This window comes from Bombina bombina, chromosome 3, assembly GCF_027579735.1.
Source record: "Bombina bombina isolate aBomBom1 chromosome 3, aBomBom1.pri, whole genome shotgun sequence".
In the NCBI taxonomy this organism is placed as follows: Eukaryota; Metazoa; Chordata; class Amphibia; order Anura; family Bombinatoridae; genus Bombina; species Bombina bombina.
In genome coordinates, this window is record NC_069501.1 from 490938217 (window position 1) to 490961941 (window position 23725).

General features: G+C 37.6%; 1 protein-coding gene across 2 annotated transcripts; it reads right to left on the reverse strand.

Moving 5' to 3' along the window:
* Positions 1-4425: 4425 nt before the first annotated feature.
* Positions 4426-19225, reverse strand: ZNHIT3 (zinc finger HIT-type containing 3). Of its 2 annotated transcripts, XM_053706836.1 has the most exons (6): positions 19130-19225; positions 12079-12110; positions 11286-11369; positions 9225-9354; positions 8364-8426; positions 4426-6797 (listed from the first exon to the last, which is right to left on the reverse strand). In XM_053706836.1, exons 3-6 carry the CDS (start codon positions 11367-11369, stop codon positions 6607-6609), a joined length of 468 nt encoding a protein of 155 aa, XP_053562811.1. In that variant the 5' UTR covers positions 12079-12110; positions 19130-19225; the 3' UTR covers positions 4426-6606. The 2 variants fall into 2 exon arrangements, with proteins under 2 accessions (XP_053562811.1, XP_053562812.1); XM_053706837.1 differs by lacking the exon at positions 9225-9354 and having other exon boundaries at positions 19130-19219.
* Positions 19226-23725: the final 4500 nt, after the last annotated feature.

Here is a 23725-nt window from a genome sequence, read left to right on the forward strand (position 1 = left end):
TAATCTACAAGAACCTCCTCACAATAAACACAGGAATGAGACTTTTTAAAGAGGGAGTACCCTCTAACGCGTCAGAGTCCTCCATAGCTTGCACTTTTATTATGGAGTAGACTAGCTTAATAAACAGGCACCTTTATATCCTCCGATGGCCGGGGCACTCACCACCTCCTATGACCAGGACTACAGAAACAGCTTCATCTCCTATGCTGCTGATCAACAGAGGAAGTGGAGACCGTCACACCCGGTCACCTGGGATGCCACGCAGGACCGTCCCTGCACTAAGGAGAAAACACTTCAAAACCGGCCACACAAATACTCCTGGAAGTCATCCTGAAGTTCCTCCATTGCCAGAGCCTCATCTCGCACATAATGCAGCAATAACACAATAAACAATATTATGTATAAACCCCCCCTGTTCAATAATCCCCTTACTAGGAATATTAACCCTTGATTCCATAAGATAAAAGGCGCCACACTGTGACCCTGATTTCTGTGTTATCGTTGTGTATAAAAAAATTAAACGATCTTACCGGAATCAAAGCCGTGGAACATGAAGACGGCCCTTCAAGTGTGACATGGACTTGAGTGCAGAAAGCAGGCAGCGAAATTCGTCAACGCTGAATGCTTGTGGAGCTGTTAATATGAGTCGGGATGGTTTCACAGAAAGACTCTCCCTGCAGCTCCGGACTCTATCTTTCATCCAAGCTCTCACTGAGAGGCTGACAGGACTACTTAAAACTCCAGTCCCATTCTGAAGAGTACTATCCTCCATAAGAGACTACTCCGAATCTTCGGCACTTCTCTGCCATTCTCCTGTTACGAAAGGCAAAGAATTGACTGGGGATGAGGGGAGTGGGGGAGGTATTTAAGCCTTTGGCTGTGGTGTCTTTGCCTCCTCCTGGTGGCCAGGTTCTTTATTCCCAAAAGTAATGAATGAAGCCGTGGACTCTCCTCCCCTTTAGATGGAAAGAGAGGGAGAGACAGCAAAAGAGAGGGGGGGAGAGAGAGAGAGCAAAAAAAAGAGGGGAGAGAGGGGGATACTGCAAGGGCGCCGCTGCTGGCTGCCACACTTTCCTCAGGCTCCTGACCTCTCCAGGATTTGTTGTTTAAGTAATTTTTATTGGGTATAACAATTTGACAACAGTGTGATATTTCTCTGAACATCAAGATAACAATTGAGTACATATACATTGTGAGACAATATTGACCCAATGTTTTCTAAAGTTAAAGGAAAGGATGGGGACAGGAAGGGGTATAGGTAAGGGGGAAATGGGGAAGTGGAAAGAGATCCTATCGCATGTACACCTTTTCAAGTCCGTACTGTGCCGTGAGGCTGAGGAAAAAAAAAAAAAAAAAAAAAAAAGAGAAAAGAAAAAGACGAGAAAAAAAAAAGAGAAAATTTCCAACATGCTGAATTAACATAACCGAACTGAGCTTCATATTTCTCATCATACTGTACACATTTCTATTCACCCCTGTGGATTAGACAGTTACGTAGGAAAGAAAAGAAAAAAGGGAAAGTTTACCCATATGTCAGTTGTGGATATGAGGCCTTTGTTCCCATAAGAATAGTACATTAGCTATGAAGTCTTGTTTCCCAGAGTAAGAGGACCTCTCCAGGATTTATCTTAATTTTAACCTCCTTACATGCTCCTCTACAATATTCGGAACTCCGCCCCTCACTGCAACTACTCCGATTACTACTACTACTCTAAAGCTGAGTCTCTGTGCTCGTGCATGAAACACAATGACATTGAAGGGAGCAAACATTTGTTGCAGCAGTAAATCTATTGGTTGATTAACAAAGAGAACAGCTGTTTGTCATGCACGAGCACGGAGACTCGGCTTTAGAGCAGTAGTAGTAATGGGAGTAGTTGCAGTGGGGGGCGGAGTTTCCGAATATTGCTGAGGAGCGTAATAAACAGCTTTCCATGAGCGCACCATTTACGATACAAAATCACATGCATGCGCTCTAGAAAGGGTTCCGAATTTCACAGCTCTAAATATTTTACCAGTGACGTATGCGGCCAGGTATGTAAAACAGTTGATGTAACGCACAGGAAGTGACATGGGTTCGCTCTTTTCCAAAGTTCACCCTCTTACCAGAACACTAAAGGCTTAGCCTAAACTAAGTGCATTTTGACAGTTTTTCACCACTAGAGGGAATTAGTTAATGTGTTTCATATAGATAACATTGAGATTGTGCACGTGAATTTACCGAGGAGTGAGCACTGATTGGCTAAAATGCAAGTCTGTCAAAAAAACTGAAATAAGGGGGCAGTCTGCAGAGGCTTAGATACAAGGTAATTACAGAGGCAAAATGTGTATTATTATAACTGTGTTGGTTATGCAAAACTGGGGAATGGGTAATTAAGGGATTATATATCTGTTAAAAGAACAAAATGTTAAAGGAAAGACAGGTCAGCAAAGGAATTTGGTCCAATCAAAAACACGAACACTTCTGGAATATATATGCTAATCTATGTTTTATTTGTACATTATTCTAATAGGAACGTGGAAGTCTGCTTATTGCTTCTTTGATTTAACACAAACTCTTAATCTTATTTTTCTGGTGACACGCTGACCTAGAAGCAATAAAACAACATAGTGCACTAATGAAATGTCATTTGCATTTTTAAAGGAAAAAAAAACAACATATAATGTTGAAAGAAAACTGGGTATGGGTGTACCTAGGTACACACAAGCACAAAAGGGAGCACTTCCCAATGCTAGATCTACAAACAAGAAAAACTATAAATAAAAATTGAAATATAAAATATATATTATAGTAGTGTATATATATATATAAAAACCATACACCAGCAGAACACAAAAGTCCAATGTAATCCAAAAGGCAGCAGCACTCTGTCAGAGGACGGTCAAATCCTGGTGTGTGATGATCTAAAGAAAAAAAAAAAACAGAGGCACCACCATGGCCTAGTACCACCGACACAGTATGATAAAGTTGCAAAATGTCAAATAATACTCACAAAAGGTGAAGCACCCAATGGTGCTAATGGGGCAGACTGGAACTTCGCAGTGCTCCAGCTCACTGTATAGAACCAGCAATGGTATCCGGTCAGAAATCCCTTGGGGAAGCCTTCTTAACACCTGCTTTTTCCTGATACGGATCGTCAATGACTTTCCCTTTAGGAGAGTTTCAACACAGTTCTAGGGTCGAGAAGTGGGCTTTGTACCACATGATATGTCATTTTGGGTTAAGGGGTAAAAGAGACATTGTAATGGAAAAGTGCCAAGCTGTAATTCATTAGGGCAGACATTTTTGCACTTCTCGAACCTAGAACTCTGTATTGAAACTCTCCTAAAGGGAAAGGCATTGACGATCCGTATCAGGAAAAAGCAGGTGTTAAGAAGGCTTCCCCAAGGGATTTCTGACCGGACACCATTGCTGGTTCTATACAGTGAGCTGGACCACTGTGAAGTTCCAGTCTGCCCCATTAGCACCATTGGGTGCTTCACCTTTGTGAGTATTATTTGACATCTTGCAACTTTATCATACTGTGTCGGTGGTACTAGGCCATGGTGGCGCCTTCTTTTTTCTTTACATATCATAATGTAACCGATATAATTTTTTCAAGGCCGATACTTTCAGGCTGATAACAGAGGCCGATGTACAGAATATCGGCCCCTGTTATCGGCCTGAAAGGCAGCCAATAATCGGTATCGGCCTTGAAAAAAATTATATTGGTCTATCCCTAGTGAAAACGCTTCTATTTAAAAGTGAAATGCACCCATGTATATTTTGCGATTCCTTTAAATTTATCCAAAAAATGGCTGACTTAAGACCTGCAAGAATACCTCTTGCTATTCTTTAAATTTATCTAAAAAATGGCTGACGTAAGACCCCCAAGGATACCTCTTGTATTAGTGCTTCCCCCCCCCTATATATCTACATAGGCAATGCATTCTGCATGCTTCTGAGCTGACAGCCTATCCACCCCTTCTTTAGCTTGTTGGGCTGCACATCCAGAAGTTATCCTTTGTTTTAGGTGCAGCAAACTGAAGCCGCCAAATATTGGCCCCCAACCCACTAGCGTGCAGAATGTGCTGCCTAAGGAGTGAACAGTATCCTTTTCATTGGCTGTACATCCCACCCTATAAAATTTAAGAGGAGGGGGTAGACACTGGGGGTCTGAGGGTCTTAAGCCTCTTTTTAAAATAAAGTTAAACATTTTCAGAGGGAGAATCTATATTAACTTCTGGATAAGGTTTTGACTTAAAAGAATTGTTCACTTCCCCTTTACATTTTTTTTTTTTATTTTAAATCTTGTGTGGACTGAGCTTCTCACTGAAGTTCAGCGGTGTAAGAGGATTTCATATCTGAGAGAAGGTATTGGCAAACGTACAATTTTGCCATGCTAGTTCCAACAATAAACAGATAAATGATAAGGATACATTAACAGCTTCAATAAAATGTATTTTTATAAAAGTAATATTACAAATATAATACAACCATATGCGTAAAAAATAATCATATTTTGATGGCAAATAGCTACAGGCTTTTCAGAATACATGGCTGCATGCAACACACCAGCTGCTTTACATGGCCCATTCTTTCCTCCATAAAAGGTACAGTAGTAAAGTCAAAATGAAACTTTCATGATTCAGATATAGCATGCAATTTTAAAGGGATATGAAACCTAAAAATTTCCCATTTACTTCCATTATACAATTTGCTTCGTTCCCATCATATTCAGTATTGAAGAGATACATAGGTAGGTATCCGGAGCACTACATAGCAGGAAATAGTGCTACCAGCTAGTGATCTTGCAAATGAATAACATTCTTGCAAAACTGCTGCCAAATAGTGCTCCAGAAATGATCAGGCTCCTAAGCAAATGTCCCTGTTTATCAACGAAAGATACCAAGAGAACGAAGAAAAATTGATAAAAGTAAATTAGAAAGTTGTTTAAAAAGGGACAGTCATGATTCAAATAGGGCATGTAATTTTAAATAACTTTCAAATTTACTTTTATCACCAATTTTGCTTTGTTCTCTTGGTATTCTTAGTTGAAAGCTAAACCTTAGGAATTTAATATGCTAATTTCTTAGACCTTGAAGGCCACCTCTAGTCTAAATGCATTTTGATAGTTTTTCACCATTAGAGGGCATTAGTTCATGTGTTTCATATAGATAACTTTGAGCTCATACACGTGAATTTACTGAGGAGTCAGCTCTGATTGGCTAAAATGCAAGTCTGTCAAAAGAACTAAAATAAGGGGGCAGTTTGCTGAGGCTTAGATACAAGGTAATCACAGAGGTTAAAAGTATATTAATATAACTGTGTTGGTTATGCAAAACTGGGGAATTGGTAATAAAGGGATTATCTATCTTTTAAAACAACAAAAATTCCAGTGTTCACTGTCCCTTTAAAATCGCATTCTCCCTCTGAATCATTAAATAAAAATGTTGGGTTTCATATCCCTTTAAATAACTTTCCAATTTACTTCTATTATCACATTTGCATAGTTCTCTTGGTATTCTTTGTTGAAAAGAATACCTAAATAGGCTCATGCACAATGCGCCAATGGGTGACAGCTGGTGGCTAGCGGCTACACATATATTCCTCTTGTCATTGGATCACTTAACCAACCTAAGTTTACTCTTCAACAAATAATACTAAGAGAATAATGCACATTTGATAACAGAAGTAAATTGGAAAGTTGTTTAAAATTGCTCACCCTGTCTGAAACTTGAAAGTTTAATTTTGCGTTTACTGTACCTTTAAAAAACAAAAAAACATTATTTAAACAAATTTAAATATTTTGTTACAGGAAAAAGGTTACGTTAATATCAAAACCAACAGAGATGGCCTGTGGATAAGAACAGTCAATCACATGATCATCCATTTTAGAGAAAAAACAAACAAAAAAAAAACACTTTTTAAAGCAGTTTCCCAAATCCAGTCCTCAGGACCCCTAGCCGGACGCATATTCATTATATCTTAACTAGAGCACAGGTGAAATAATCAGATGGGTAAGAGCAGGTTAGTAACCATGGTTACTGATCAGCTGATTATTTTACCTATAAAGAATATCCGGCTTGTTAAAAGGGACATTAAACACTAAATAAATGCTACATAGAATGAAGCATTCAAAGAAAAGATTAGTCTGAGAACAACACGTAGATGTATTTTTTAAGGTTTCATTAGTTATTTAAATATTGACAAAATAAGTGTAAAGTTTTAGTGTCTATAAAAAAAAAAAATGGGAGCTGCCATGTTGTAACTTAGGTTACTTTCTCTGCTGTGGCCAATTAGGGACAGTTATAAATAGGTCACTAGAATGTGCAGCCAATAGCTGTGTGTAATATATCAGTGTTCTTCAATTTCTAATAGCAACTGAAATGCTCATAATTTAAGAATGAAATTACAGTAAAGGGGGACAAAATAAATAATGAAAGTATAGTGTTTTTTTTTTATATATGTATGTATATACACGATTTATCATTTTATATTACTATCTCAAAGTGTTTAATGTTCCTTTAAGGGTCCTGGGGACTGAAGATGGAAAACACTGCTTTAAAGGATAACAAAGAAAAATGTCTAATGTCTAATAAACAGACGACAAAAGGAAGTTGGTGATTTCAGTCAGGGCACGTATTTTCTTTTTCATCTGGTTCAACAATCCTCAAGCATCTGTCGGCAAACTCTACAAATAAAGGCTCTTGCATACACTTCTTCACTGACGATTCTTTTTCATCTGAATTATCAAGGTTCATCAGAAGTTGCCTTAGATGTGGATTGAGTAGTAAATCTTTCAGTTCTTTTGATTCCCCTGAAGAATAAAAAAAGGTTTGAAGTAGGGATGCTGAAAATAGGAGCGCTCTCTGTCGAAGTTGAATCAAAACAAATTCCTCTGAATGGTTTAAATTACCAATCAGAAGAATTTGCACACTGAAATTTGAGGCTAAACTAGGGTTGTCAGCTCAGCCATGTTTTCCTGGATACTTATAAGTTACACATGTTGCTGGGTGTGCAGGGAGGAACATGCATTGCTCCTCTGGACAGCACTATTCACGTTCCACCCTGCAGCATATGTCACTCATAGCTGCCCAGGAAAACATGGCCGAGGTGGCAACCCTAGGTTAAACCCACCCAGCTTCAGTAATTGCTATTTCTGATTACAAATGTCAAACTCTGATAAGGAAAGACAGGTCAGCAAAGGAATTTGGTCCAATCAAAAACACGAACACTTCTGGAATATATATGCCAATGTATGTTTTATTTGCACATTATTCTAATAGGAACGTGGAAGTCTGCTTATTGCTTCTTTGATTTAACACAAACTCTTAATCTTATGTTTCTGGTGACACACTGACCTAGAAGCAATAAAACAACATAGTACACTAATGAAATGTCATTTGCATTGTTAAGGAAAAAAACAACATATCATAAAGTCATTTATTTTTAGATGTTGTGTGGGCTTTTTTCTGTGCTTGACATTTTATTGTAGCTCAGAGAATATTACAAAATTAAGCTCTTGCTATTTCTTTTTTTATTAAAATGTGTAATTGTGCAGAAGAGCAATATTAGAGCTGCATATACATTGATGGCTATGAAACACTAACACTATATTCTTTAAATATGCCCAGTGGACAATGGCACCCTCTATCTACTGTTCTGATTTGTGAAAATTAAATTTTGACTTTACTGTACCTTTAAATTAGTAGAATGATCGACTTTATGATTTACTAAATTACAAATACTTTAAGGGACATTAATCTCAAATCTGAATTGCAGTATATTAATAAAAATGAAAATAAATTAGCAAGATGAGTTTTTTGTTTGTTTGCTTTTGTTGTAAAAATTCTATTTTTGCTTTAAAAACTGGAGTGTGTCTCTGGAGAGGCTGCAAGCATACATAAATATGCTACAAGTGTGTCTGGACCAGCTACACATCTAAACCCTCTTGATTTTGACCAATTAATACTAGCAGTAAATAAATATGAGCACTGCTCTAAGCAATCCCTCTGTAGTATGTAGCTGGTTCAGAAAATTTGACTTCCAGCCTCTCTAGAGAACTTAAGGCAAGCATGTATTTTTACAAAGAAGAAAAAAATAAATAAATAGATATAGCAAAAGAATAAGGTTCTTATTAATTCACTTCATGAAAACAATCAGGGTGCCGGTTAGAATAATGTATATGTTCCCTGAAAAATCACACTAATAAATTGTTGTGCTATACAAATTTCAGTAAGTGCCGTATATATCTGGAATATAAACAAAGTGCGTAAATAATAAAATGCATGTTTCAATCGTGTTTCATTTTCACAAATTTATGGGGAATTCAATGGAGTTAAATGTTCATTAAACATGGTAACCGATAATCCCTACAACTTACCTAAAAGCTTCAGCTTTTGCTGAGAGATTCTATCAGACTCATCATCTTCAGCAATTAATTCAGCTATTAACCAAAGAAAAAAATGTGTAAATTATGTTTAAAACAAAATCAGGTTATTTTTTTATAAAGTCAGTGACTGATAGATCAGAGATGTAGTAAGAGAATTCAGTGTAAAATGTTTTTTTATTATTATTAAATCTAAACATGATACATATAACAAATTAACAAACATTGCATTACTTACTGTAATTTTAATATTTTAGCACTCACCATAGAAGAGATGCTCTCCTTAAAGTCAATGTCAACTTTCATGATAAAGTGCCCGTTTTTAAAAAAAAAAAAAAAAAAAACTATTAAAAACAGGAGCACTTTCATTCATGAAAGTTTACATTGTACCGGATTTTACAAATACTTACCTTCTTCTCTTGAAACCCGGATCACCGATCTCACGCCTGCAGGTCCTCTGTACTTCATCAGCAATGACGAAACCGGCTCTCTCCAATCACAGCTTCCGGTGTTTCAGGAGAAAGGTGGCAAGTATTTGTAAACTCCGGTGCAATGTAAACTTTCATGAACGAAAGTGCCCCTGTTTTTAATAGTTTTTTTTTTTTTAAACTGGGCACTTTATCATGAAAGTTGACATTCACTTGATGGAGAACAGATAGAAACCCAAGCTTAAAACATTTCAGGTGGGTATAAGACCCTTCCTAAACCATAGTCTTATTTAAAACATAAGAAAGAAAATGGAGGCATGCTTGGTGTGTGTTACTTGAAGAACCAAGCCTAGATATGTAAAAGCTAGATTTATCATTATGCAAAACGTTTAAACCGCCGCTTCCTAAACGATCTCCGACAACTTACGAGTTGGCAGATGAAAGTCACACCAGGAGGGAGAGGTGCAGCTGGGACGGTCACACCTTTCTACAAAAACAGCAGGGTCAGGATATTTGTCAGGGACCAGAGCACAACTGGTGCATGGGTTTATCAAACCCTGAAATACAGCACACAAACAAGGCCTTGCTAGGACTAGAAAACCTCCCTGATTTGAAAGACTAAAGACAAAATGAAACTTACACAATTGAGACAGAGACTGCAGTTTTAAAGGACCATAATAGTTAAAAAAAAAAAAAAAAAAAAAATGGCATGCACTAATCCAGTGATGGCTAACCTTGGCACCCCTGATGTTTCGGAACTACATTATCCTTGATGCTCGACTAGACTGCAGAGTCCGTAAGCATCATGGGAAATGTAGTTTCAAAACATCTGGGATGCCAAGGTTAGCCATCACTGTTCTAATCTGTTAGAGCATGTCGTTTTGCAAATCGACCCTGCTTTACTGTGAGAAGTGATCGCGAGCAGAAATCGCCACAGATCCAATCTGAGCACTGCTGGTCCTGAGCAGCACTTCTACTTTGTGTTTTTACCCATCTGCGGGGGTTAAACACACAGAAGAGCAGGGTCCATCGTCATCAAATGACATGATTAACAGATTATAGCATGTCATTTTTAAACTATAATGGCCCTTTAAGCTACTCTCTAATTTACTTCCATTATCAAATTGTGCAGTCTTATTATTTGAACACTTTGAGGCACCAGGAACTACTGAGCAGGTGTAAGAGTTCACAACATATATGTATACGAGTCTGTGATTGGTTGATGGCTGTCCCATGATAGAGGAGGCTGTCAAACTGAAGTAAAATTTGAAATTTGTCAGAAAAATCTACTGTCCATTTAAAATTCACATTAAATGCTTTAGCACTTTCTTTTTATTATGCACTTGTAGCGATTCTACTGTATTTAATGGTCTTTTAAAACCAATATTAACTTAAAATGACATGATACCCAAATATTCATGCACTTGAAAGTAATGCAGTATAGCTGTAAAAAGCGGACTAGAAAATATCACCTGAACATCACTATGTAAAAAAAGGAAGATATTTTACCTCAAAATTTCCTCAGAAGCCATATCCCATTGTAAAGGGGTTTTTAGCAGCCAATCAGAATGCTAGTCCCGTTACTTGCAATGGAGTATGCAACTGGCATGTGCAGGCACAGTCATGTTATTTCCCTATTCAGTTTAAGGAAGTTTACTATGAAAACTTTAAAGATTTCAGTAAAATCTCATGAGATCACAGTACAGCAAAGCATGATCTCAGCACTGATGAAGCCAATTGGCTGTTTGTTTTTTAAACCTACAGCTGGACAGTAGCTGAAGGACAACTGTTTACTGGGCCCTTACTATTTTGAGATAAATACAGTTTAAGGTAAAAAATATTCCTTTTTTTTTTACATATAGATATTCATGTAATATTTTCATGTCAGCTTTTTACAGTTATGCTGTAGCACTTTCAAGTGATTTAGCATATGGGTATTATGTCTCTTTAAAGTGAATGTAAATTTAGATGATGAAGTGCCCGGTTTTTAAAAATCCAATTAAAAACAGGGATACTTTAATTTACAAAAATTTACATTTTACTCGTGTTTTGCAAATACTTTTTAATCTTGACAGCCGCTGCATCGCTTCCCCCGCCCATCGTAAAGCCTCTTCCCGGGTCTAAAATGAGGAATCCGGCTTCCTCCAATCACGGCGTTGAAGCCGTGATTGGAGGATGACCAATCCGTCATTTCTGACGTATGAAGAGGCTTGAGACGACCGGGGGAAGCACTGGAGCGGCTGTCAAGATTAAAAGGTAAGTATTTTCACAACATGAGTGAAATGTAAATTTTGATGAATTAAAGTGCCCCTGTTTTTAATCAGATTTTTAAAAAACGTGCACTTTATCATCTAAATTTACATTCACTTTAGTTTCACTTTAAGTTTTTGGGTGATGCTACACAATCAATTATGCGGATTGCAATGACCATATAAAAATAAATCGAGTCAATCTGCATAGTACCCATATTCCCATTAGTGATATATACCTTCTTCTGGTTGGTGTTTAACTTCTCTAAAGGTAGGTAAAATTCCGCCAACTGTACAATTTTGAGTCTTGACAGAACATTCATCTATATGGAAAAGGAAAAAAAGAAAGAAAAAAAAAAGTTACTTTCTATTGCAATGCTTGTAAACATAAGGCATTTCCCTTAGAAAATGTTGCCGTAGGGGGGAATTTTTTTTTTTTTACAGGGAGAGTTACTGGCATGCTAATAATAGCTTACACGTTGGATTATTTATTAATTTTAGTATACAAACAGAGGAAACCACTGTGAACATGTGATTGACAAGATACAACCAGTTGCCTTCAAAATGGTCTATGAAACTTAATATAATATTATGAAGCTAACAAAGAAAAGCAAAATGTCTATTTGGATTTAAATGATCAAAAAGTAGTCCTCGAATCTTACCCCCCCCCCCTAATATGAAAAGACCCTTTACACAAACAGAAGCAAGCTGGAGTAGGTATATGTCGGTATTCTCCTAAAACTTTGGGGCTTGGTTAGGAGGAGTCTGGAAATCAGAACAATGTTATTTAAAAATAAGCAAAACTATACATTTAAAAAAACAAAAAAACTTTAAGGGCTATATAAATAGATCTTTTACAAAACATTTATGCAAAGACAAAATGAGTGTATAATGTCCCTTTATGAGCAGGAAAATAATTGAGTTAAAAGGCAAGCCTCTACTCAGCTTGTTGCATCTTGTATTAAAAAAATAAAAAAAACGTACAGTTTAAAACATATAATACTCAATATTGCAACTATAAAATCATATTACCTTTGTGCTTCTTGCAACAGGAAACCGAACAACTGCAACATAACAGGAGGAAAGGAAACAATTACCTGAATGGACATACTACAATTGTATAAAATTAGCAGAAACCTAAAACATTTGCGGTTTTCTCCATTGGTAATCCGAACCCTTTGCATTTACTACCCTCAACTATTTCCACACCTACTAGATCACTATTACTCACTGACTGACAGTTATCTAGTCACCCCTGGTAGCTCCCAGTTACTTCTCTGTCATTTACACCTTAGATTATATATTTGGTCTTGGGTCTGATTGTATGTGGTGCCTGGCAACTTGCTGTCTACGGTCATTTGTGACTGCAGACCTAGGCCTGTGTGCCCTCGTCCTAAGGGTCATGTGTAGACTCTGTGTATGTGTTAGTCAGAGTGTCTGTGTGTCTTTGAGAATGAGTGTCTTTGTGTGAGTATGTAATTAAAAGACTGTGTGTGTGAGTGTTTTTATGTGTGCATTTGAGAGTGTCTGTGTGTGAGTGAGTATGTGCGTGTAATTGAGAGTGTGAGTGCATGTGTTGAGAGCGTGTGAATGTTTATGTTAAAATGTATATATGTTTTATTATGCAATAGTATATATATATATATATATATATATACATACACACACACACACACACATATATACACACACACGCACATATATATATATATATATATATATATATATATATACATACATACATACACACACACACGCACATATATACATACATATATATATATATATATATATATATATATATATATATATATATATATACACACACACACACACACACATATACATACATATATATATATATATATATATATATATATATATATATATATATACACACACACACACACACACACACATACACACACACATACACAGAGTATCTCACAAAAGTGACTACATTTCTCACATTTTTGTAAATATTTTATTATATCTTTTCATGTGACAACACTGAAGAAATGACACTTTGCTACAATGTAAAGTAGTGAGTGTACAGCCTGTATAACAGTGTAAATTTGCTGTCCCCTCAAAATAACTCAACACACAGCCATTAATGTCTAAACCGTTGGCAACAAAAGTGAGTACACCCCTAAGTACAAATGTCCAAATTGGGCCCAATTAGCCATTTTCCCTCCCCAGTGTCATGTGACTCGTTAGTGTTACAAGGTCTCAGGTGTGAATGGGGAGCAGGTGTGTTAAATTTGGTGTTATCGCTCTTACTGGTCACTGGAAGTTCAACATGGCACCTCATGGCAAAGAAGTCTCTGAGGATATGAAAAAAAAAGAATTGTTGCTCTACATAAAGATGGCCTAGGCTATAAGAAGATTGCCAAGACCCTGAAACTGAGCTGCAGCACGGTGGGCAAGACCATAAAGCGTTTTCACAGGACAGGTTCCACTCAGAACAGGCCTCGCCATGGTCGACCAAAGAAGTTGAGTGCACGTGCTCAGCGTCATATCCAGAGGTTGTATTTGGGAAATAGACATATGAGTGCTGCCAGCATTGCTGCAGAGGTTGAAGGTGATGGGGGGGTCAGCCTGACAGTGGTCAGACCATACGACACACACTGCATCAAATTGGTCTGCATGGCTGTCGTCCCAGAAGGAACCCTCTTCTGAAGATGATGCACAAGAAAGCCTGCAAACAGTTTGCTGAAGACAAGCAGACTAAGGACATGGATTACTGGAACCATGTCCTGTGGTCTGATGAGGCCAAGATAAACTTATTCGGTTCAGATGGTGTCAAGCGTGTGTGGTGGCAACCAGGTGAGGAGTACAAAGACAAGCGTTTTAAAGAAAGGAAAAGGCAAGGGATAATTCCACAGTGTTTTAAATCAAAATTCTGGGACTTATGAATTGTTGCTTGTATTAGCTGTCCCAAAATTATAGAGTATAGGACAGTAATATACACGTTTATGTACAAACAATGCAAGTAGGTTTGCGAAAGAGAAAGACTGCCTGACTCTAGAAATAAGCGTGTCCAAAAAATGAATGTTGAAAATGAGAGAGAATTATCTCTTGATATAAGGCATTCATACTAAATAACTGGACTTGTACATGCACACACACTAAGTTGCTTGAACTTAATATACTGACTGAAATAAGTATGAATAATAATTAATTATTACAAAAAGTCAGTGTAGCACTGATACTGTAAAGATACTGTAAAGATATCTTTGTTTAGATTTATTGTTTTAGCCTGATATCTTTTGTAATTATAGTTAATGGTGACTCAGTAAATTTAACAAATTAATATTGAAAAATAGATACATATGCAAAAAAAATCAGCTATTATAATATTTATCACCTGGTATAAGAGTAATTAAGTTGTGCACAAAATGTATCTACTAGTATCTAATAGCTTAATGTCTCACTATATCTTGTGGCTAATCATAGTATTGATTCAATTCTGCAGCTGGCATTGGATGTTTGTCTGTGTGGACGAATGTTAACGTCTTCTATACATTATTATTATTATTATTGGTTATTTGTACCGCACCAACAGATTACACAGCGCTATAAACAAAGGGGGAGTACAACAAAACAATTATAGGGATCAAATGGGCAGAGGGCCCTGCCAAGAGTTGCACTGTTGTAGTCAGCTCTTAAGAAGGTGATCAACAAACAGCTGGATTCTTAGGCTTACATGCTAAGGGGGTTCAGGGGATAGCAATGGAGGAGTGGAACTAGTATAAAGTAAGGTTAGCATAGGTTGTATGCATCCCTGAACAGTAGAGTCTTTAGGGAGCGCTTGAAGCTTTCAAAACTAGCGGAGAGTCTTGTGGGGCGAGGCAGAGAGTTCCACAAGATGGGAGCCAGTCTGGAGAAGTCCTGTAAACGGGAGTGCGATAAGGTAACCAGAGAGGAGGAGAGTAGGAGGTCATGAGCAGAGCGAAGGGGACGGGAGGGAGAGTATCTGGAGACAAGGTCTGAGATAAAGGGGGGAGCAGTGCAGTTGAGGGCTTTGTATGTCAGAATGAGAATTTTGTGTTTGATACTAGAGGCAAGAGGAAGCCAGTGAAGGGATTGGCAGAGAGGTGTAGCAGATGAAGAGCAACGTGTAAGGAAGATGAGTCTGGCAGAGGCATTCATTATGGATTGTAAAGGAGCTAGGCTGCAGGTGGGGAGACCAGAGAGGACAGAGTTGCAGTAATCGAGCCGGGAAAGAATGAGAGAGTGGATTAAAATCTTAGTTGTGTCTTGTTTAAGGAAATTTCTAATTTTAGAGATATTTTTAAGGTGGAAGCGGCAGGCTTTAGCTAAGGACTGAATGTGAGGAGTGAAAGAAAGATCTGAGTCAAATGTGACCCCGAGACATTGGACATGCAGGGTGGGGATAATGATGGAGTTGTCGACAGTTATAGAGAGATTGGGGGTGGAGATTTTTGAAGAAGAGGGAAAATTAGCTCAGTTTTGGACAGATTTAGCTTGAGGTAGTGAGAGGACATCCAGGAAAAGATGTGAGAAAGACAGTGACACGGGTTAGCAAGGAAGGAGATAGGTCTGGTGCAGTGAAGTAGATTTGGGTGTCGTCGGCATACAAATGATATTGGAAATGGTGGGACTTTATTAGGGAACCTAATGATGACGTGTAGATTGAGAAGAGAAGGGGACCGAGGACAGAGCCTTGCGGTACTACGACAGAAAGTGGTGACGGGGCAAAGGAGGCCCCAGAGTAGGCTACACTAAAGGTACGGTTTGACAGGTAGGAAGAGAAACACTAAAGGGCTGTGTCACAGATATAGCTTTAAACAAACAATTTATCAGAGTTAAAGTTTTAAGCTAGAAACTATATAAACGTATGCTTGTATGTCAGAGCTGTGATGAAATATAGTAATAATACTAATAAAGTCCGTGGAACGTCTAATATGTTAAAAAGACTTTATTCTTAAAAATATTACATAATATAACAAGTGTTATATTTTTAAGAATAAAGTCTTTTTAACATATTAGACTTTCCACTGACTTTATTTCATTTTAATTTGGGAAAGAGAAAATTTCCCTGGGAGCAGTATTCTGTGACCATTGACAGAGACGTGCTCATAATATTTTATTGCCCTGGCTGATATCAATTTATGAAAACTGGACAGAAAAACTGAGTAGCCTGTCTGGAGAAGTCGAGGTCCTTTGGAGAATACAGGGAAAGTTTGCTGGGTGACTATAAGAGCCCAGGAGGCCCTTGTTGCACTTCTCAAGTGCCCTACAGCTTGTAAGTACGGTATATAGGTGTGCAGGCTTCTCTTGATAACACTGATATTGCACTATGGTGGCGCCTTCTTTTTTCTTTATAAATCAGACATTTATACCCTCACATAAGACCCTCCCCCCAGTGTAAAAACCGCCAAGAACTGTTGCCTAGGCAACCAGTTCAAAGTAAACAAAACAGTGCAATTTTAAATTAAGTACAACAGAAGTGAAATGACAAGTAACAAATGTGTATCCACATACATACACATAGGGTGGTACGTGTTTATATACTATAGCTAAATCTAGGTATGATCTGGATAACCCTACAAGTAGATACAGAGGCCAACAGCATGAATATATAACCTACACAGAAGATTATACAACATCTCCGTTCTAGAACTGAGCAGACTGAGTTGTAGCCTTGTTTCCAAGCCACGCCATAACCTGATAATGTAACAAACAGATAATGTACAAAACAAGCAGATAATGTAAAAAACAGGCGAGTGGGTCAGTGGTACACCCGAGAACATATAGCTAGCCTGCAGATCTAATAACCCTCTCCAAGTAAGCCATAATTGATACATCAAATATTCAGTGATCAGGAGCTGCAGCGGATAAAATAGGTTCACTAGCCCACGCTAATAACCGATAATCTATATACACAATCCTGACAGTAATGTCGATCAGACTGATTTTGTCCAGAAACAGACTATACCTGAAGATAGAACATACACTATTCTATTTTCATACGGGGGATCGTAGTAGCATATGGGGTCCATCAGGGCTAAAAGTTGTGCCACAAGCTATTGCTTGTAATCACCGGGTCTCGTATGGGTCAGCGCATAGCGGCCCCTGACCAGCAGGAATTACAGTCTGGGAAATGCCAGGGATCCTAAGTAATCTCTGGCGGACCTAACTATACTGCGCATGCGTATCACATGCTCAGTGTCATCGCTACAAGCGCAATGCGATCCCAGGATAGGAGGAAAAGGGCAAGCCCCTATACGCAACACAGGAGGTACAGACATCAGGTGTGTGGCAAACATCCCATCCTATCACAAAGCCACCAGTCAGGATCAAATCAACAACGGAGGTCACCCCATAGCACCGAAGTGCAAACTAAGAGATGTGACCATAACCCAATGTGGCTAGACAAGGCTGTAGAGGAAATAGGGCTCATAAGATAAGGTGTACAGTGTGTGCATACTACAGAGTACACCTACAAAGGACGCTATATGGCTCATGCTGCCAAAATTCCACTAATGGGCAATCTAAAAAGGCTCATTGTATCAATATCAATAGTGTAAAAAGGCCCCCGGACGTGTATAACTATACTTATAGCCCCTAAAATAGAGCTGCCTCACATATATACAATCCACTTCTGTGAAACAGTAATACATTTTAATAGAAGCTAATGGAAAGATATTGTGAACCTGTCCGTATCAAATCGCAAATTGTGGGGCGAATTTGTCCCCCATATTTAACATTGCACGAGGGAACACTTGTGCAATACCCCTATTCTCAAGCAACCAATTGCGTGAGAGTAGGGCTTGTCAATCACCCGATTGAATGAATCCATGGTGATTTTAATCTGGCAACTCCAGTTGGGCAGAGAGGGTTTATGAAGCAGTGCGCTGCTTTATTAAAGGGACAGTCACTCCTCGAGGTAACATTATGCTATATTCTTCAAATGATCAGCCAATCAGAATCCAATCCTCGGTCAGAAAATGCACGCGCTTGCAATTTCTGACCGAGGATTGGATTCTGATTGGCTGATCATTTGAAGAAGAAGGTCGCTACGTAACGGTGGGGGGAGTTCGGCTGCCATATTTACCTCGTATTAGAGAAGTTATCGACGGTGATTACTACAAGAATCAAGTAGGCAAGGCAAAAAGGGTATGGTGCAGGCGGATCTTTGTTTTTTATTTTTCAATATCGCATAATGTTACCTCAAGTGTTGACTGTCCCTTTAATATGAGTTGCAAACTCAAATGAACAAGCCTGCAACGGATTTAGGCATTTGCATCATAATAAATCTTGCCCTATGTCTTGTAGGGATGGAAGGACCAAATACTATGCCTGTGAACATCATCCCTCTCTAGATTACCAAGACACTCAATACCCTTATTGTCTAAGTTTGTTCATTTTACTTTATTATACAGTAATTCTATATTATTTGACTTGCATTGGGATATGACCTCCTACAATTACTTCATGCAATACTCAGTTGACAATGAGAGTCTGCCACTCTCAAATGCCTGGTGTATTTCATCAAAAAGTTGCATATATATCCATAATATCCACTTCAAATGATACAGAATACGATAAAAAAAAAATGCAATTGATCTGTTAGATATTTTTTAAGTTGTACATAATGTAAATTTTATTTTTAAATGTATAACATTTTTAATGTTATAAATGGAAAGAAAAAAAAATATTAAAACTCTTGAATATCTGCACAACATCGGGGAGCTCAATCTCAGTTCTAGAAATGTGGTTACCACCTCTGCATATTTTTTTTGTTATATAATAATATCATGTTGCATAAATACAGTTTAGTGTCCTTTAATGCTAATGCTTCTATTTGCTTCCATGTCCCCTTTATCGGAAATGCTACTGCAGAGACTTGGAGAGCAGTTTTACTAAAGGAATCATCTCAGGATTATGTCTAGAAAGTGTGTTCCTACTGCTGGGTAAGGGATTTCAGTTTAACCATGCAGTGGTCTCCTGAAAAACACTAGATAAAGACTGAAAAACTTCCACAAACAAGCTGTATGTTTAAATCTCGTGCTACCTTACAGTAAAAGCCGATTCTATAATTCCCTTATTCACTTACTATTTTGCTCTGCAGCCTGGACATTTGTATTTCGGACTCTCAGATGAGCACACACAACACGCCGACATTGCTAGGTAATGGCTAGATTCTCTCGAGCTAAAGCGCCTGTGAAGATTCGTCAATCACGTGACCATTCTAATTAATCACATTGGCCAACAAGCTAAAGGAATGGTAGCAGCTAGATTCCATCTCTCTAAAAGACCTTCTGACGTCAGACCGTTGGTTAAACTATAATGTAGCTTTATACATTTAGTTGGGCGTGCTGTGTTTACTGTACCACACCTCTAATGTTCTCTTTTGATAACTTGTATATCCTGCTAATGGTAATGGTATTATTTTGTGTTTGTTAACTTTATTTTTTTTCTTGAAAAAGCAGCAAAGTAAGCTCAGGGGCATAAACAGCAATAGTCTATATGGCAGCAGTTTGTCAAGAAGGTTGTCCATATAAAAAAGCACTATATGGCAGCACTTAGGTAGTGGCTACATCCTCTCCAGCTAAAGCACCTGTGACGTTCCAACAATCACGTGACCATGATAATCAAGTCCAAAGGACTAAGGAGTCTAGCTGCAGACTGGAGCTCCACTCTAGACAGGAAACATGTGACCTCCACTCAAATGTTGTTTTGTTTTTTTAAATCAACTTTAACCCTTTCGTGACAGGGTTAAAGTGCCTACATCGGAACAACTGTTCCGATGTAGACAAATTGAAACTACGCGATCGTGCATACGATCGCGAGATTTCAATTATTGGATCGCATCTGGGGGGCGTCCCTACAATCCTAGGAACGCCCTCCAGACCGCGATTAAATCCCTGAAGCACAGAAGGCTTCAGGACAGCCGTTAGTTATGACGTTCCATTCCGTCATAACGGCTTTAAAGCCCAGTCTAATTATGACGGAATGGAACGGCATAACGGCTTTAAAAGGTTAATGTAACAAACAACTTATAGACAATCATTCTGAAAACTAAACATTTTGCAGCTTTCTTGTTCTTAAAGGGTTAGAAATCTTTGTTTAAAAATACTTCACAAAAATACATTTTAATAAGAAGAAATATAAATGTAATAAAATATACCTACTTTGCCCAGGAAACAAAGCTTCTACATATTGAAAAAATGTGTTTATATTTTTCATAAAATAAGCGTCATTGACCATAATATTAGGCGGAACATTATTAAAATGAATGACCGTGCACCACCCAATCTCTAAGTAGCTGCACCCACTTATTTAGAATATTTATTGCCGCGATTTAGTCACAAATCCCATGCGTACTTATTACATATTGGAATCGTATGCGCCCGACTCACGAGTCACCAAAATGTTAATCCAAAATATTTGTTTTAACAAAGGATCGCATGCGCAACCGATGTCAACCGAACTTGCCGATGTCATAACTGTGCCGCTGATCCCTTTAGTGTTTATTTCTTGCGACCTGATAGTACTGCTAGTAGATATCATCATTACCAGAGGTAGGTTAGAGAGGTCACCATTACCCGTGGTCAGAGTGTATACAGCCTTCTTACTCCTGCTTAACTCACACACCATTCCTTTTCCACAGGGAATATAACAGGTATCTAACCCTGTCAGAGCAAAGCCAGCTGCTTCTGAGTATGGGCCCAACAGAATAAAAAAAAAAAAAAAAAATTTTAAAAATGTTATGCCTGGGGCAAATCGGGACAGATGGCTAGCAACCCGGGACAGGGGGACAGACCCCTAAAATCGGGACTGTCCCGCGAAAATCGGGACAGTTGGGGGGTATGCGTAGTATTGGGGTACTACATTTCTCTGCTAGTGGTATTATAACCAATAATAAATAGGATGTGACAAAAGTTTATAATTTACATCCAATTTACAAATGTTTATAATCAGCGCTTAGATAAGAAATAATATGTGCATACTAGGGTTGCACCGATACCATTTTTTTATGACCGAGTACAAGTACCGATACTTGTTTTCAAATACTCGCCGATACCAATTACCGATACTTTTTTTTTTAATGTCATGTGACAGTTTACCAAGCACAATACAGACTAATTATTTAAGATTCCTTCTTTATAATTAGAAAGGACTGTAATTCAAAAGACATTATGAAATAATAAGTTTTATTTGTCACAAAGTTCACTGAACATGTTTATAAATAAAAAAATATTACAATAAAATATTACATTTAAAGGCAGGGGTGATACAATTGGGTTGTAGGGCTGTTATATAACATCAAGCTGACATTTGTATGGCGGTTCGACTCTAAGTTGAACAGTCTTTCACTTTCCACAGTACTGCATGGTGCAGAAATATATTTTTGGGCCATTTTAGCCAGAGGTGCAAATCTGTTTATTAACTGCCCAGTACTTCAGTGGTTTGTCTGAACAAGGTACAGTGATCTCTCTTACAATAATACAAATAACAGCAATTTGTATTGGCAGAACAGTAGTAAACAATTTTTAGTTTAGTCTCCACTCCAGTTTAAAATGAAATGGGAACATGCAGTTTGAAAAATCGCCACAAGATAGCATATGGGTAGGAAGTGGAGGTATCGGTTTAAGTATTGGTGCATTTGCACGAGTACAAGTACTCATGCAAATACTTGGTATCGGTACCGATACTGATACTAGTATCGGTATCGGTGCAACCCTAGTGCATGTGTTAAGCAAGAAGGACTTCAACTGCTCATGCGTGCCGCCATGATGTTTCTACCTAGGTAAAACATCATTATAGGGCCTGCATAATGAGCAAAATAGTGGGTTTGGCAGAATTAAAATATTTGAAGAAAAATTACAAGCAAACGAAATAAATGCTTTAATAGGTACTAATTACAAATGTTTTATTTTTTACAATGTTTGAAAAGAGGTTTAAATCATTTTTGAGTTTTCTATCCCTTTAATGATCACTCACAGTGGTTTATGCTGATTGTCACTTATAAGGTAACCACTGTGAATGTTTTCTTATTCAGCCAGCTTCTTATTCTGCAACTTATTGCATTTTGCAAAATAAAGATTTATAAACAAAATATCTAGTATTTGTTTTATTTTAAATACAATAATACACTTTACAAAAACCTAAACAAACTTACATTTTATAAAAAAAAAGAATCTTATATTACAATAAACAGATGGCAAATATGGCATAATTTTGAGTAACTGATATTTTAAATGGGTTAAAATCCTGTGGGCCACTCATTTATATGTATATATATATACAGTGCGTGAACCCCATCATACAACAGACATGTTAAGAACGTCCAACGCTCTTTATGGCAAAAAAATTGGAGACAACCATGTAACTTCATATATTTTTAATCCCCCAAAAAAGAAAAAAACTATTTGGCACACAAACACATAGGTAGATCCACAGAAAGGGAGCCAAAACAAATAAAAACATAATTTATGTAAGAACTTACCTGATAAATTCATTTATTTCATATTGGCAAGAGTCCATGAGCTAGTGACGTATGGGATATACAATCCTACCAGGAGGGGCAAGGTTCCCCAAACCTCAAAATGCCTATAAATACACCCATCACCACACTCACAAATCAGTTTAACAAATAGTGATGTAGTGGGGTGAAAAAATAAGGAGTAGAAAAGCATACAAAAAGAGGAACTGGAAAAATAATTGTGCTTTTATACAAAAAAATCATAACCACCATAAAGAAATGATTGAAATTTATCAGGTAAGTTCTTACATAAATTATGTTTTCTTTCATGTAATAGGCAAGAGTCCATGAGCTAGTGATGTATGGGATAGAAATACCCAAGATGTGGAAGACCACAGAAGAGTCACTAGATAGGGAGGGATAAAATAACAACAGCTATTTCCACTGAGAAATTAAATCCACACAATAATTAAGTTTTTCTCAAAAAACTTAAATCAAAAGCAGTAGAATCAAACTGAAACAGCTGCCTGAAGAACTTTTTCTACCAAAGACTGCTTCAGAAGAAGCAAAATACATCAAAGTGGTAAAAACAATAAAAGTATGCAAAGAAGACCAAAATACTGATTTGCAAATTTGATCAACAGAAGCTTCATTCTGAAAAAGCCCAAGAAATGGCGACTGAACTTAGAATGAGCTGTAAATCTCTGAGGCAGGGAGCCTGCCCTGCCTCCAAATAAGCCTTGAAAAACAAAAGCTTTAACCAGGATGCCAAAGACATGGCAGATGCTTCCTAACCTTTCCTGGAACCAGAAAACCAACAAATAGACTAGAAGTCTTCTGAAATCCTAGTAACCTTGATATAGAACCATAAAGCTCTTACCACATCCAAAGGATATAAAGAACACTCAAAGAATTATTTAGGATTAGAACACAAAGAAGGAACATCAATTTCTCTACTAATGTTGTTCAAAAAAAGAAGTCCACAAAACAACTTATCTAGATGAAAAAAAACAGATAAGGAAACAAACAAGAGAGAGCTGATGAATCAGAAACTCTTGTAGCAGAAGAGATATCTGTATATATTCTGTTTGGATATATACAAAGCATGAACCCCTACATAATATAGACGTGTTTAGAACTTTTGGTCCATTCAATTCTGTGTGGATATATACAGAGCATGAAACCCTTTATAAGATAGCTATGTTCTCAGACTGGCCCAACACT